The following is a 14,426-nucleotide window of genomic DNA, read 5'->3' on the forward strand; positions in this document are numbered from 1 at the left end:
TCTTTGAACCAGAAGAAAGCCTGGAACAACTGCAAACAGAATTCCTCAGTAGAACATTAATATATGGAGAAAATGCACAAAAATTCTATACAAACCTAAAGAAACTGTTCACCAAACTACAGAAATTAGACTCAATCTTTGGAGAAAATTCTTTGAAATATAGAGCACTACAAACAATACCTATTGAATTAAAATCATCAAAACTCCATTTCTACCAAAATCCATTTCTACCAAAAATCCCAATATCTTAACTACGATGAACTCACAAAAGCAATCATTAAAGATTACAATGACACAATCAAACTTGATCCACCAGCCAAAGCTGCATCAATCAACCAAGTCACTCAGATAGAACACGTGGATAAGTATGATGACCAAAACACCTCCAAGAATCAAAGTCAAACGACAGATCTACTACGTCGCCTTGATATCAAATTCTGTTCATATTGTCTAGAAAAACGCCATAAATCACCACAAACACACACAGACAATGAGTGCGGGCACCTACATCCAGAACTCAAAGGTAAACACATGAAAAATAAACAACTTAACAGATTCGAAAGACAACGCTCTATCAACACCCCAGAGACAAAGCTAAGCTCTCAACCACAACTTTCACCTGCGAACTATAGGACATTAATGACAGGACGTTTTTCTCCTGATACCGCATTCTTCGATCAAGGTTCAGACGTTACATGCACTTGTAGATTGGATCTACTTACTAATATAAGACAACTCAATGTGCCTGAACGCTTTGGCACACTTAGCGGTGAATCAAACTCGTCACTCGTAGGAACAATGCAATTAAACCTGGGACATAAGAACGGTACAATCAACTGGATCGAAACAGAAGCGTATTATAGTCCGCATTACAATTCAACAATTCTCTCGAAAAGACTACTCGAGAAATACAAATTATATCTATACTACAAGCCACCATACATAAAATTGCCAATTCCCCACTATCGTCATGACACACATACTGAGGAATCGGTCGTGCAAACCTCACCCAACGCTAATACCGATGACACACCGGCACCAGCATCTTTCAAAACCATATATGACCGCTTCGACAAACAGGAAGAATTCCCAAACGAATACCTTGGATTCAACCATAGCTCCAAATGCAAAGCCCCACCCACACGTGTCAAAGGCACTCTAATACAACCGGGTCAAGCCAAACAAGCAGCACGAGTCTTTAAGCAACAAGAAGACGACAGACTTAGCAAAGCCGAAGATACCAAAACAGGTATACACTACGACCACTTCCAAGAACAATGGTCACAGTTCAACGACGACAAAAAACGAATCTACCCAGATCCTGAATTTTATTTGCCTCCACCAGGAGCACAGGTTAGAGAATCGAACTCTTACAAGGAATCTATTAAAGAACTCTGGTAAATCAATTAAGATAGGAAACAAACACAAACTTATACCCAGACACCAATGATAAGTAGTTTTGTTTTCTGTTATTCTGATTTTTATCTGTCGTCTTAATATAATTTATATATTGTTTTCTTTGTTTAAAAGAAACTCTGATATAATCAATAAACTTGTCTCATAGTGCGGCACATGTTGTAAATACTTAGTAAATGAACAATCATATATAAAAATACATAAAATCTGAAGTGGTTAAAAACGATCAAAGGAGTTAAGAGGAAAAGTAGGAAGGGAGATGCATATAAAATATTTCTTATATACTCCCTAATTCTTCTGGCCATCGTCTTTGTCTGTTCCGTCAGGTAAGTTGTTATTTCCACCGCTGTCACAGTAGGCAAAGGTGCCGGAAGAGTCACACTTGGACTTTTTAACTGCTGCCGCGTTCCTACCGAAGGTCAAATACCCCACCCAGTCTCCAGCATGGTCCGATCTCAAACATTGGGACGGACACATATTACTGTTCTCAATATGCTTATCCAAAGCTCCTTCTACTGTTTGTAATATTGCTGTAGTAGCACAAGGTCCTTCAGCTCTATAGATATAGTACAAAGAACCCATTTGTCCATAAATCGGTCCACAGTTATTTCTATTGCTGTATTTCAGTATTGCATCGGTACTGACTTTATAGATAAAGTCTGCAACTGTTGTTCCTGCTATTAAGCAAGTAGCTGCAGCGCCTACATATCCACATACCGATATTGGCTCTTTCTGCAATAAATCTCTGTTATTAAGAGAGAATTACCCCTTATGGTAGGTATTAGGTATGTGTAAAGATGGATTCCCATACGTTTCTTGGACATCCAATATTTGGTCTGCTTGCTGATTAAACTCTTGTTCAGTGATTGTAGTAGCTGATACAAACAGTAAGCAGCATAGAATATGTCCAATGAAAAATTGCTTCATATTGATTAGTATAAATGGAGAGTAAAGCTTGTAAAAATAGGAGAACAGTTGCAAGATATATAGAAATCCTGTGAATGTTGTATAAGATATTGTCCATACAACTACCACAAGTTAAATTGATGAAGTTATGAATTGGGTTAACCAAGAGGACTTACAGTGCTCCAATCGAGACTAACTATTGCTTATAGTGTTGATTAGATACAGTCGTATATAATAGTAATCAATATGTGTACCCGTTGGAAGTTGGTTGATCGGGCTTCTTAATAACTTCCTTAATTCGTTACGTATATTAGAGTACAAGAGCCGTCTTCATAATTTTCAGTATCGGGAAACTTTATATGCCCCATTGCATTGTGTTCAGGGTTCCCCGACTATTTATGTTATCATATCTGTGATAATGACGTCAGGTATCTCCTGAACACAATGACTTGGACTGGATCGAGGCAGAACGGGGATAGTGATAATATTGAGGTATATACTGGTGTGTTCAATACCTTCTTGTAATCTGAGGATATAGAATCGAGGATATAGAATCGAGGATATAGAATCGAGGATATAGAATCGAGGATATAGAATCGAGGATATAGAATCGAGGATATAGAATCGGCTATATCAGCTACCCCATTCTAACAGAAGTGTAAATCTTCTGGATTCTGAAAAGGAAGTTTTATAATTTTTTATCAATGCTAATTTAAATTTATAGTTGTTACAACGTATGGCTCTATTTAGGTCTTTGTAGTTTTTTTTATTGTGGTTCTTATTCATAGAATGTACGTTGCTTTCCAAGATGTTGATCAATGTGTATATTTACTAATGCCCGCAATGTCATGGGTTATCTAAATCTAAACAACATTATCTATCTTGAGTTGTAAATACGTATTCCTGAAAATTAGCGCAGTCATAGCTTCTTTTTTTATTCCCTTTTCGTTCTTTCTGCTCTTGCCAGACATCTGTTTGACTCGAAAACACCATATTTCTTAACCAAAAAATATAATAGATATATCTCAGAATTTATTGTATCTCTTCGTAAGCCAGATACATACTATCATTGGAAGGACTACAGGTGTGAGAAGGACCCCTAGGATTACGATTAATATCACTCTATAACAGGGGTCTGAACGATAATATTTCCTCTATCGAACATAATTAATTGTTAACACACTCAAGTACATCTTCAGTGTACAGCAAATTGGTCCAATCTTATGGAACCAATTTATCTTTCTGAACATTTATACTTTGATGATGATGACATAACTTTTTAGAGGATACAAAATCTAAGTGGGCACATTACTAATTTATGTATTGTGAGGATATGAATGCCACGATTTAGCTGCTACGTTTCTTGATTAATGTTGTAAATGTCTTGATAATTCACGTTTCCCTGTTTACTTTAATTTACGCTAAATCACCGAGATAGCCTTGCACTCAGAGTTAATTGCGGTTGAAAAAAAAAACCTCAAAGAAGACTTGTAAACCTTGAACCTTGTTCCTGATTCGTAACGGATGTTAATTTCTATATCTTGCTTCTCAACGTGATCCTAGTCATATGTGCCGTCTGAAGACCCTTAACTTTGTGCAAGGTATTATTAGCTATGCCAACTGTCCAATGCTCTTTTGAAAAGTTCTTGGAATTCAATGCGTCCGAATTTACTCGTAGATTTTCAGTTCTATCCGACAAATTGTCTAGTTTCTATGATGATCAACCACCGCCGACGATTGTGGTAAAAATACAGCAGTATTGCTTTATTTTTATTTGTATTTTCGTACATGTATTTTATTAAAAACAAATGAAACAAGAAACACTACTAGACAGCTAAAGTGAGGAATGTGACATATAATCGCGTTTCTTGAGTATTATACACCTATATAAACCATTTATATGGAATGTATCTTTAAAGCTTGTTATATTCGTTCCATGCAACACAACTTACTCGTGGACTGTTTTCGTTCCACTTACACTTGTACTTAGCGCTCTTATTACAATTTATTATACTAGGATTCATTCGACTATCATCACCTGACATCTTTATAGTAGCTTTCCATCCCCCATCATGTGCCAAAGTCGCGCAACACCTTTGGCACTTCGCATCTATTAACCAGGACAAAGTATCCTGCACTCCATCGAAGATTGTTTCATTTGTAGCCTCATTACTACAGGTCCCTTCGTTTAATATGTGTATTTTTACTCCAGAATTTTTCGTAACATCATAGAATATAGTGTTATCACATATACTAGATAACCCCAATGTGGCCAAAAAGTTGGATAATTTCCCCTTTAAAAACGACTCTACAGTACAATCTCCAATGTCATTTGTTCTCGGCGCTGTTGTCTTGGAACCCACATACTTTTTTGCTAGATCATATAAATAACTCTGATACAGAATTTGAAAATGGATTACGAAAAGCAGCAACCGCACAGTTCTCACGCCCCATTCATTTGTTGGCTTGCGTTGCACTGATAAGCTGACCCCACTCGCTATTAATATAGATGCTAATTGAAACAGTGCCAATAGTAAGGGCATTATATCCATATTTAGTTTAGTTTATCGGTGTTTGATGGTATCGGTTTAAATGTAATGTTTTAATAAAGACAATCTGCCAAGATTTATTTCCAAAAAAAGACAGGATGATGATGAGATAAAAAAAATGTACATATTTCTTTATTAGCCTGCCTCGTTAAATTGCTAGCTATTAACACTATAAAAGAGGTGCATATATCATTATGTGTCATCTTTTTTACTCGAATCGGATGAAGATTCCTCCATGGAAATAACATGAACAAACTTTTTGTCAGTATCGAAAATGTGGAGAACACTGATGTCTTTTGTTTAAGATGCTGATTGACCCTCGTTCTCAACCAGGTAACCAGATACCATCATATACTCTGAACTGTAATTGATAAATTATATACTGCCGGGTTCGGCATACACTTTCTCTGTCGGCGCTTCGAAAAACAGATCGCTTTTTTGAATACACGAAAGGTAATTTAAGCAAATGCGGTGAGATAGTTCTTTGTCACCCAAAGAAATCGAAGTCTGATTACTCAAATTTCTTGAACAGTACTTGCTTCATGTGCATCGCTATACAACCCTGCACCATACAAAGCTCCAGATATTAACGAAAACAAGATCATTCTCAAACATTCATGTTCATTCGGGTTACGACGTATGCACTTGTCTTGCAAATTATACAGACCCGCCCCAAAAGCGGTTCCACTAATTTTCTGTAACTCTGTACTGGACATTACTGAGCGTATAATTGATACCAAACAAGGTAAAAGTAGCATGACTACATAAACTTTCCATTTATTAAACGTGACCATGATCCATCCAGTCGAAAATACAAAAGACCTTTCTAAAAAAATTAAAAATGAATAGTAAAAACAGTGTGATGATAAAATTGCATAAATTCTGAAGAATAAAAGCTCAATCACGTCCATCAATAACTCTTATAGTATGAGGATTTAATTGGCATGATAAATAACTGGAAACGCTTTCTAACATATGACGTAAATGTTTTGATGTTTTATGTTCGCTCGTTTGTTCTCGGTGACGCCAAACCATGAGAAAGTACCTTTCGTGCGTAGTTAATTGCGGCTTGTAAAGCTTAGGTGTTCCTGAGCTGGATCTAATTAGACAAGAACGTCGATCTTGGTTATTTTTCCTCATTGACGTGATATTAGCTGACTGCTACGTGTCTTCTAAATATGGGGCTTTGTGCTACCCACTACCACATACGCCACACGACTTGTATTTGGGTGAATCAGTTTGTTTCAAGCGGTAGCGATATGACTTAGTAGTGGGGAACTATCTGATTTAGATAAGTGCTGAACTTACAGCGTCAACTAATTCTTAGTTATAAACATATAAATAGTAATATGAGGACAGTAAGGTACAAGCGGACGGTCAAATATACGAAAGAATAAGGTTTTTTTATAGAAACGAGATAAAATAATCGATATCAAAAAATTATATAGCATTAGCGAGTTCCATATAGTAGGATACTTGTGATTTTACTTATAAATAATATACAGTAAGACAATATATCCGAATACAGGAGAATGAGAGCGGGTTTCAGAAACATAAAAAAGACATTGTTTCTTCAATTGATAGTAATTATGACTTTAACTAGTTCTGTCTATGCGGAAGGAATCTTAGCTACTAAAGGTCGAGAAAATAATATATTGCAGTGGATCAAGTGGGTTTTGCTAGACGCTGACACATCCAACTTGAGAGCGGGAATAGTATCATTGTACATCGGCACTTCCTTCATTGAAAATGAATGTAATAGAAACGAACAAGGTAAAATAATAAACGAGGAAGGGTGTTTGATCAACCTGGTTGTAGGGTGTATTTTTAGTGTTTACGCAATTTATAGATTGGGAGATGGATTTTTCAATCATGAAGTTACTCAACTTATGCAATTTGAAGGGAGTAATAGTTCGAAAAGCGCAATGAACTCGTCGAGACTTCCTATCAAGAGCCAGTATCGAGTAAGAGAGGTCCTTAGGAAATTTACACTATACCTCAGCTCGACCTGGAGTATGGAGATTTATTGTATAATTATACTGATGACTGAAATGACTGTTCGACTGTTTATATGGAAGGCGAAAACAATACCCGCTATGTTAGGCTAGTGTCTAGGCTTAAGTTGTATATAATATGTATAGACAAGATACTGATAACAAATAGATAACATTTATTATCGAACATGGGATAGAAGTTTAGAGGTTTGGGGTTTCTTCGCAGACGTGTGGAAAATGTTATGAAAACCCTGTCTTACAAAATAGCTGAATATGTAAAAGCACATAATAGTTTTATTAGTACTAGACTTGTATAGTTTCATTTCTTAAAGCTGTGCTCCTAGTAGAGGCCAGGGAAAAAGTAAGTTAAATAACTCTACAAGTTGCGCTGTCTTAGGCTAGTGATCGATTGCTTATCAAAATATATAACAAATTCCGTATTTCATATCTTATAATCAAACTGAATTGTGTTTTTTTTTTCAGTTCTTGATTTCAGATGAAACTCATATTACAACTCATCGTGGACGGTTCTGAGGTCGCAGCGTAAGAAAACACCCAACGATCATTATTAGACTGCTGTCTCTTGCTCCCACTACCATTCAAGTGGGTCGTAGAATGCGCCTGATAACTATTTAGTTCAGGGATAAATCTATGCATTACCGCGGAGTAAGATGCTCCATCATTTATCATTAAATAACTTGAGAATATGGAAAATATTGGGATTGTTAAAGGATCTAACATGATCTTGTGGAGTATCGGGATTACCAGCTATAGACATAAAATCCAAATGTGTAGCATTTCCAGTACAGTGTGCGATATATCTAACCCAGATTCGAAGCTATCCAAGTTAGTCAGGGGATAAGTTTCTACCTATTCCATATATTATACCAAAGAAAAGATATATTAAGATTGCTCGCGCACACTGGTCACCAGTTAAACCACCATTGTCGTGGGAGCATCTGTCAATTATAAAGAAAATCCCTCCTACGAAACCACTGCCTCCAAGTGTTACCATATCTGTACTAGTTTTATAAGCCATAGCACCAAATATAATGCAGGTTAGAGTGATGAAACTTAAACGTGCCATATTATATCAGGTGTTCTAGTAAAATCTGGAAAACATAAAAGTAGAGGTGGAAAGTTTTTCGAAAAAAAAAAAAGCCCTCGGCAAAATAGGTTAGATTGCCAATTCAAACATCTATCAACATGTATTAGGAATAGAGAACAAACAGATTCGGATATGGGGTAGCGGCTAACCTATCGGTTTTTCACTTGAATGACCACCGAAGCTCCGGGTTCGATTCCCGGTATCCGAAATTACTTTTGCAATTCAAAATTCGGTCTTTTTACATGGATCGATCGAAACCTTTTTTTTTCTCTTAACGTTGGAAGGTATAAACTAGTTCAAGTTTATGCCTATTAAGGTAATGAAATCGTTATTTTCGGGGCGAGGCGTTGCTCTTTGTTCTTTACCTTCCATGTTTTAGCTCTCAACGAAACCTTGTGTATCGACTGAAGATTAGGTAGATGTAATTATAGATACAATAAAATAGACAATTAAGTAAAGTGAAATAGTTTCTGTCCACTTAAAGTACAACAGCACCGAGCATGGCAGAGACGATGGTCAAACCAACGAATCTGTATGGTACACTTGATGTGGAAATAGCATCAGAAGTATCATCTTCAAGTATAGCAATGCTGTTGATGTATTAGCGACAAAGATGAAAGAACAGATAGCAACTCACCCTGGATCAACAGAGGGCGACTCCTTGATAGCTGGATTAGACTTCGCTGGTATAGAATTAGCGTCGACGGTCTTGCCGTCTTGAAATGGCGTGACTTTTGATTGACCTTCACCAGTTTTAGTTGGCTCACGATAATCGTTTTGGTAGTTTGATGCCTTGCCTGTACCTTCGAAACTACCCTCGTCTTTTTGCGTACCGTCAATCATTGAAATGATGTTAGCACATGCGACGCGATTGTTTGAATCATCTGTGATAACCATAGATCTACCGAGGATCGAGAAGGGTTGTGGGAAAAATCTCAAGTAATTATCACTATACTTGTCCTTTGCATTACCACTGTTGTGGCCGCGACGACCGTGTCCGTGTTTTGATCCAAGTTTACCATGCTTTCCAGATAAGTCACCCGCCTTGCAGTATTCTGGCTTCTTTTCGTCACAAACTACATTTTCTGGTATGCCCACAGGGTTTACTGGAAGGATATTAGAATAGCTCTCCAGATGAACTATAACTTACAAATGTCTCCAGCGGTGTTACAATCATTGTTATCGATTGGATGGGTATTGATTGAATATCTATATCCTTTGGCGTCATCTAGACCCTTTTCCATAATAATTTCGACATCAGTCGGCTTTTGCCAGTCACCACCAAACTTAACAGTACCCTCGACATTACCTGTAAATTTTGCATGTGCGATTTGATCAATCTTTTTCCAATCAATGTTGGCAGGATCAGATGGAGTAATTTCTTCATTCGTTTTTGTGTCGGTGCCGGTGGATTGTTGGGTTGTGTCTTGTTGTTTAGATTGTTGACCTGACCCTTGGAAACTACCGAGAGCATCATTGATAGAGTTATTAACATCGTCCAACTGCCTAGAGTTTATAGCTGCTGACGAAACTACTACTGAAATGAGAGAAAGTGCTATTATCCTATTGAAAAACATTGAATGGTCCTATTCCAAGTGTAAGTAAAGAGACTAAAGAAGCATTGCTTTTATAGTAACTCTTCATTCCATTTCTTCCTTTCCTCCGCTAATTTTATCAAACACGACGTGCCTTCCATCAGCTAGGCACGCCAGTTCATTCCAATGGAAAAATTTTAATTCCAACTGCCAATGTAAACGAAGAACACATACAGATGCAATAAGAATAAGATTATTTCAAGAAATGCGACGTTCATTTTATGCTACTATATAACAAAGAGTATAATAATGCTCATATTGAATAGAATCTAAGAAATGCAAAAATGCCATTGCCAATTTTGTGATTTGTGATTATGCAATAGATGGGATCGCGGCGTGGTATGTCCACCTACCCTCCAAATGACCTTGTAAAGTATCTTCTAGCAGTATAATTTGCCTAGACTTGACATAATTTGTAGCATTTTGCATTTGCGAGCGTAAATCTGGGATCGTTTCAACATCTAACGGTTTCTCCAACAATTCAGACAAGTTTTCAACAGCTTTTTCCAAATCGGCTTGATTGTCTTCAAAAAGTTCTGTCATGGAATTACGCTCTAAGTAATAAGCCATTGCATAAGTCCACTTTAATGTCATACGGCACTTCGTTACTGTTTCCACTGCTTTCTTAACGAATTGTACTTCTATCCATGTAAGAGACGTAGATTTTTGCATTTCATCCATCTTGCGCTCAGTCTTTGTATATAATTCTCTATCTAAACGAGCTGATTGCTCATGATTTGCATAACGATTGTAATACTAATGTATTGTCAGAAATTGTTCTAACCTTAATATAAACCCACATGAAGATATCTCTCCAAAGAAACCCGACTTTTTTGTTGGCCATCGCGTGCATCTTTACCTGACTTCTCCTCATAACGATTGCAATTGTAATAGTTGGTACCGTGTGCACTCCATTCACCCATGCAAATCCAACACCATTCGTGACGGCACTTGCGACAAGTCATGTGATTACATCCACCGTTTTTCTCAATCGTTGAGTGGCACTACGGCAGTCACATTAGCAACGATGGTACGATATCTCCGAGGAAGTATACTCACCCTTGGACATTCTTTTGTGTTTGCACTAATCCAATTAGCAGTTTCACTATCATCCTCGCACTTTTTTACCCAAAGGTTTGTTACACCACATAAAGCCGGTCTATGGTCCCCGTTGAAGCTACAGCCAAAGCAGCTGACTTGTCCACATTTGCAAAGTACTATTGGGATATAGGATTCAAGATCAGAACCTCTAACTTGACATTCGATCACGTTTTCACAATCAGGTCCTGGACAAAAACGCAAACCTCTCCTATTATCTTCAACATATGTCTTATTTGCAAGGTTCTGATATCTCCGGAAGACGTCTTCTGAAACTATTTGGCCAATAATTTGCTCACTCATAACAGTCTTTGTTGCACAAGTGAGCTGATGATCGTATGGTAACCTTAAAGACTCACCTGGCAATCACTCTGCATACATTCAATCTTGCGACTTTCACCCTGACCATTTATCTTCTCCTCGCAATGCATTTTCCAGCAATCTGAGCAGAACCTGTGGCCACAAGATAATGCTAGTGTCTGCGTTATATCAGTATTGAGCTGCCGCGATAATCATCACAAACCTGAATAGAAGCATCTTCAGAGCCAGAGAAGCAGATTTCACAGGTGAATCCCTTGACCCTCTTCAAGCGTGAAGGGCTGGCACGTGAATCAGACTGTGCGGCGGCTGAAGTGCCCGGAGCCAAACCAACTTGCTTCAATATCCTGTCCGGGTCTTCACTGTAGCGCTCAATAAGTTTCTCCTTGTTCCAGCCAAAGTGTCGAAGGAGAATGATAGCATCTTGGGGCTGAAAGTGGTGCGTTCAATATGAGTGAGTATAAGATAAAATTGACCCACCTGTAATCCAAATATGTTACAAACTTGGTCAGTTTCTGATTGTTGATTGTTGATAATGTCATCAATACCGTATATTTTGTAATCAACGTCAAACTTTGATTTCTTTGGTTTTAAAGCTTCACTGGGATTGAATGCGTCATTGTCGTCGATATCAACATCCTCATCTGAGAATGCTTCTGAAGGGTTACTGGATTGATAGTCTGGGGGTTTGTAAGTTTATGAAGCGATATGGACGATATACACACCTTCTACGATATCTGAGCCTTCAAATGATGCAGCGTCCATATCATAGTTGTCGCTATCTTCGCTCATTTCTTTGTTGTTCGATCTCTGATGATGACGGTTTAGGAGGAGCGAGATAATGATGAATTAGTTACGACGTTTTAATAAAAAATACTATTTATTATACGAAGAACAGGGATTTAGTTAGATATTAAGTTCATCTTTCTGTCTGAGATCTACCGTGCTCTCTGAGGTAGGGGTAATCTTATCGCGTCATTACACGCGCATATAAAGATTATGATAATATATAGCAACATTATTTAAGATATATGTTCTAGTAGTCTAACAAGTTTATTTCACTCTCTTTACAGCCACACTGTCGATCCTATTGGCACACTTGGAACTACCAAAGAAAAAAGCGTTGTCAACTAACCAACTTGTATTATAATCTTTCATGGATGACTATGGAATTTTCATCCGGAGTTTTATAGCTAATTTGCTGGAGACAGCCTATTGCCACATTTGGTTAACTAATTAATACTGGAGTTTAATCAATATGAATACCGAATCTATACATGAAACTACTGGAATTGTTTCGGATATTCAGTAGCTGACATAATGTGGAGGTTCAGATAATCAACCGGAGGTGTCCTCCAGGGTAGATAAATTTCGACAAAACCCCTTCAACACTAACGAAAACAATATCAATTAATAATGTCTAACAGATATTCAGACGAAAAGGTCGACGTTAGCAAACTCGCTGAAAAGGTTACTCTTCCAAATGGTGTAGTTATCCCTAACAGATTCTTGAAGTCTCCAATGACAGAGAGACTCTCTACTTACAACGATGATCCAAACCCAAAGCTTAGAGGTATACCAACTCAAGCTCTTATCGATCTTTATAAGGAGTGGGGTCAAGGTCAAATTGGTTTGATCATAGCCGGTAACACACCGGTTGCTGGAGAGTGAGTGATTTTAAAACACCCACAACCATATTCTAATTTATTATAGCCACCTTGAAGCTCCTGCAAACCCAGTCCTCGGTATTGGATACGAAGAACCAGAACGTTTGGAACAATTCAGAAAACTCGTTTCAGCTGCTAAGGCTGGCGGTTCAGGTAATTATTACTTACACAATGCTAAAAGTGTGACTAACGAGGAATTACAGTCGCGATTTGCCAAATCACCCACTCAGGCAGACAATGTTACAAGCAAGTAAACCCAAACCCAATTGCACCATCTGCTGTTCCCGTAGAAGGTGTTCAAATGCCTGGTGTCTCCTTCGGTATGCCAAAGGAAGCCACCAAAGAAGACATCAAGAACATTGTCAAACAATTCGCCTATTCAGCTAAGCTCTGTAAGGAAGTAGGCTATGATGGTGTCCAAGCTCATTCAGCCCACGGTAAGTCGATTTATAATATTGAGCCTGATCTAATATTATTATAGGTTACTTAATCTCTTCCTTCCTTGGTAAACACACCAACCGTCGTACAGATGAGTATGGTGGATCATTGGAAAACCGCGCACGTATACTTCTTGAAATCATCGATGCAATTAGAGCAGAAGTCAATGATCCTAAGTTCATTGTCTCCGTTAAGCTCAACTCACAAGATTTCCGCGAAGACAGCGGTTTGACTTCTGAAGAGTCACAACAAATCTGTCAATGGTTGGACGAAAGAGTTGATCTTATTGAACTCTCAGGGGGTAGCTACGAGCGTAGCGCTTTCATGAATTCAGCACCAAATCCACGTGAAGCTTATTTCATCCAATACTCAGAGAATGTACGGAAAGTCATCAAGCACGCAGTAATCGCTGTCACTGGTGGTTTCCGTAGCTCAAAGGCCATGGCAGAAGCTGTCGAGACTGGTGCCACCCAAATGGTCGGTTTAGCTAGACCTTTATGTGGTGAACCACGCCTCTGTAAAGACATCCTCGAGGGTAAAGTTAGTAGCGCAAGGAAGAGCTTAGTGAATCCAATGTTCTCACTCGCACTCGCCGGATCACAACTCACTGCAGTGGGATACCATGCTGAACCATGGGATGACTCAAACGAAGAGAAAGCTAAGAAATTCGAAGAAATCTTCACTGAATACGCAAGCTACTATGGTAAATCTGTCGATGGTAAACCTGTCAGACCAGACAAGGCCGGTATTGCTGGTTTCATGAAGGTCGTTTTAGATAAGCATGGTCAACACTATGGTATCTCACAAAACGAACTCATTGCTCAAGCATAGATACTTTGTTCTGCCATCCTATATACTTTTGTTCGCTTAGATTATATTATATAATAAAAATGTAAATCAGGTTACTAGATATTAATTTTTGAGAGCTATAGATAAAAAGAATTATCGAATATTCAGCAATGGTGCTTTATCATCGTGTATTTGATAAGCACAATATTTTGTTGATGTGCTTTTGGAACCTCTCAGTGCTGCTCTCAAGAGATGTGGCATGTAGAACGTTATCAAGCGTAGCATAAGCATTTGTGAAACACCTTTCGAGTATAATACGGATTAGACTTCTTTTTCTTATAACTATAATGATGATTTTAGGATCGCGTTATATCATTTAGGTATAGAAAAATCGCCGCATTCATCAATACTATTAGTAGCATGACAATTGAATGGAATGCCTTGACGGCTAAGGCCTTTCTAGACAACTGTACTGTAGTTTTTGATGAGAATTGTTACTTGGCTTCTTTTAAAAACTGGGATATGCAAATTTTCGTGTCAAACATAGG

The 14,426-nt window shown here is 37.9% G+C and overlaps 7 protein-coding genes and 1 non-coding gene across 8 annotated transcripts; 4 read left to right on the forward strand and 4 right to left on the reverse strand.

Moving 5' to 3' along the window:
- Positions 1-256: 256 nt before the first annotated feature.
- Positions 257-1,401, forward strand: WALSEDRAFT_66245 (hypothetical protein; the record flags this gene model as incomplete). Its single annotated transcript, XM_006960350.1, has 2 exons — positions 257-339; positions 399-1,401. 2 exons carry the CDS (start codon positions 257-259, stop codon positions 1,399-1,401), a joined length of 1,086 nt encoding a protein of 361 aa, XP_006960412.1.
- Positions 1,402-1,585: 184 nt separating this feature from the next.
- On the reverse strand, positions 1,586-2,618 carry WALSEDRAFT_70522 (hypothetical protein). Its single transcript, XM_006960351.1, has 2 exons — positions 2,228-2,618; positions 1,586-2,161 (listed from the first exon to the last, which is right to left on the reverse strand). The coding sequence occupies exons 1-2, from the start codon at positions 2,341-2,343 to the stop codon at positions 1,705-1,707; spliced, it is 573 nt and encodes a 190-aa protein (XP_006960413.1). The 5' UTR covers positions 2,344-2,618; the 3' UTR covers positions 1,586-1,704.
- Positions 2,619-4,092: 1,474 nt separating this feature from the next.
- Positions 4,093-6,072, reverse strand: WALSEDRAFT_61412 (hypothetical protein). Its single transcript, XM_006960352.1, has one exon. It carries the CDS (start codon positions 4,872-4,874, stop codon positions 4,236-4,238), a length of 639 nt encoding a protein of 212 aa, XP_006960414.1. The 5' UTR covers positions 4,875-6,072; the 3' UTR covers positions 4,093-4,235.
- Positions 6,069-7,143, forward strand: WALSEDRAFT_61413 (hypothetical protein). Its single transcript, XM_006960353.1, has 2 exons — positions 6,069-6,324; positions 6,377-7,143. The coding sequence occupies exon 2, from the start codon at positions 6,404-6,406 to the stop codon at positions 6,977-6,979; it is 576 nt and encodes a 191-aa protein (XP_006960415.1). The 5' UTR covers positions 6,069-6,324; positions 6,377-6,403; the 3' UTR covers positions 6,980-7,143.
- Positions 7,144-8,099: 956 nt separating this feature from the next.
- WALSEDRAFT_t88 lies at positions 8,100-8,181 on the forward strand. Its single transcript has one exon. It is a non-coding gene; the product is annotated as a tRNA-Glu (tRNA).
- A 206-nt stretch (positions 8,182-8,387) lies between these two features.
- WALSEDRAFT_58675 (hypothetical protein) lies at positions 8,388-9,550 on the reverse strand (the record flags this gene model as incomplete). Its single annotated transcript, XM_006960354.1, has 3 exons — positions 8,388-8,563; positions 8,611-9,079; positions 9,124-9,550. 3 exons carry the CDS (start codon positions 9,548-9,550, stop codon positions 8,452-8,454), a joined length of 1,008 nt encoding a protein of 335 aa, XP_006960416.1. The 3' UTR covers positions 8,388-8,451.
- A 330-nt stretch (positions 9,551-9,880) lies between these two features.
- On the reverse strand, positions 9,881-11,776 carry WALSEDRAFT_30302 (hypothetical protein; the record flags this gene model as incomplete). Its single annotated transcript, XM_006960355.1, has 7 exons — positions 9,881-10,324; positions 10,369-10,572; positions 10,628-10,993; positions 11,026-11,145; positions 11,190-11,414; positions 11,465-11,664; positions 11,710-11,776. 7 exons carry the CDS (start codon positions 11,774-11,776, stop codon positions 9,881-9,883), a joined length of 1,626 nt encoding a protein of 541 aa, XP_006960417.1.
- An 84-nt stretch (positions 11,777-11,860) lies between these two features.
- WALSEDRAFT_33970 (FMN-linked oxidoreductase) lies at positions 11,861-14,016 on the forward strand. The gene is made up of 4 exons (XM_006960356.1): positions 11,861-12,651; positions 12,698-12,804; positions 12,855-13,088; positions 13,133-14,016. Exons 1-4 carry the CDS (start codon positions 12,401-12,403, stop codon positions 13,918-13,920), a joined length of 1,380 nt encoding a protein of 459 aa, XP_006960418.1. The 5' UTR covers positions 11,861-12,400; the 3' UTR covers positions 13,921-14,016.
- Positions 14,017-14,426: the final 410 nt, after the last annotated feature.

The sequence above is a fragment of the Wallemia mellicola genome, assembly GCF_000263375.1.
Source record: "Wallemia mellicola CBS 633.66 unplaced genomic scaffold WALSEscaffold_27, whole genome shotgun sequence".
NCBI lineage: Eukaryota > Fungi > Basidiomycota > Wallemiomycetes > Wallemiales > Wallemiaceae > Wallemia > Wallemia mellicola.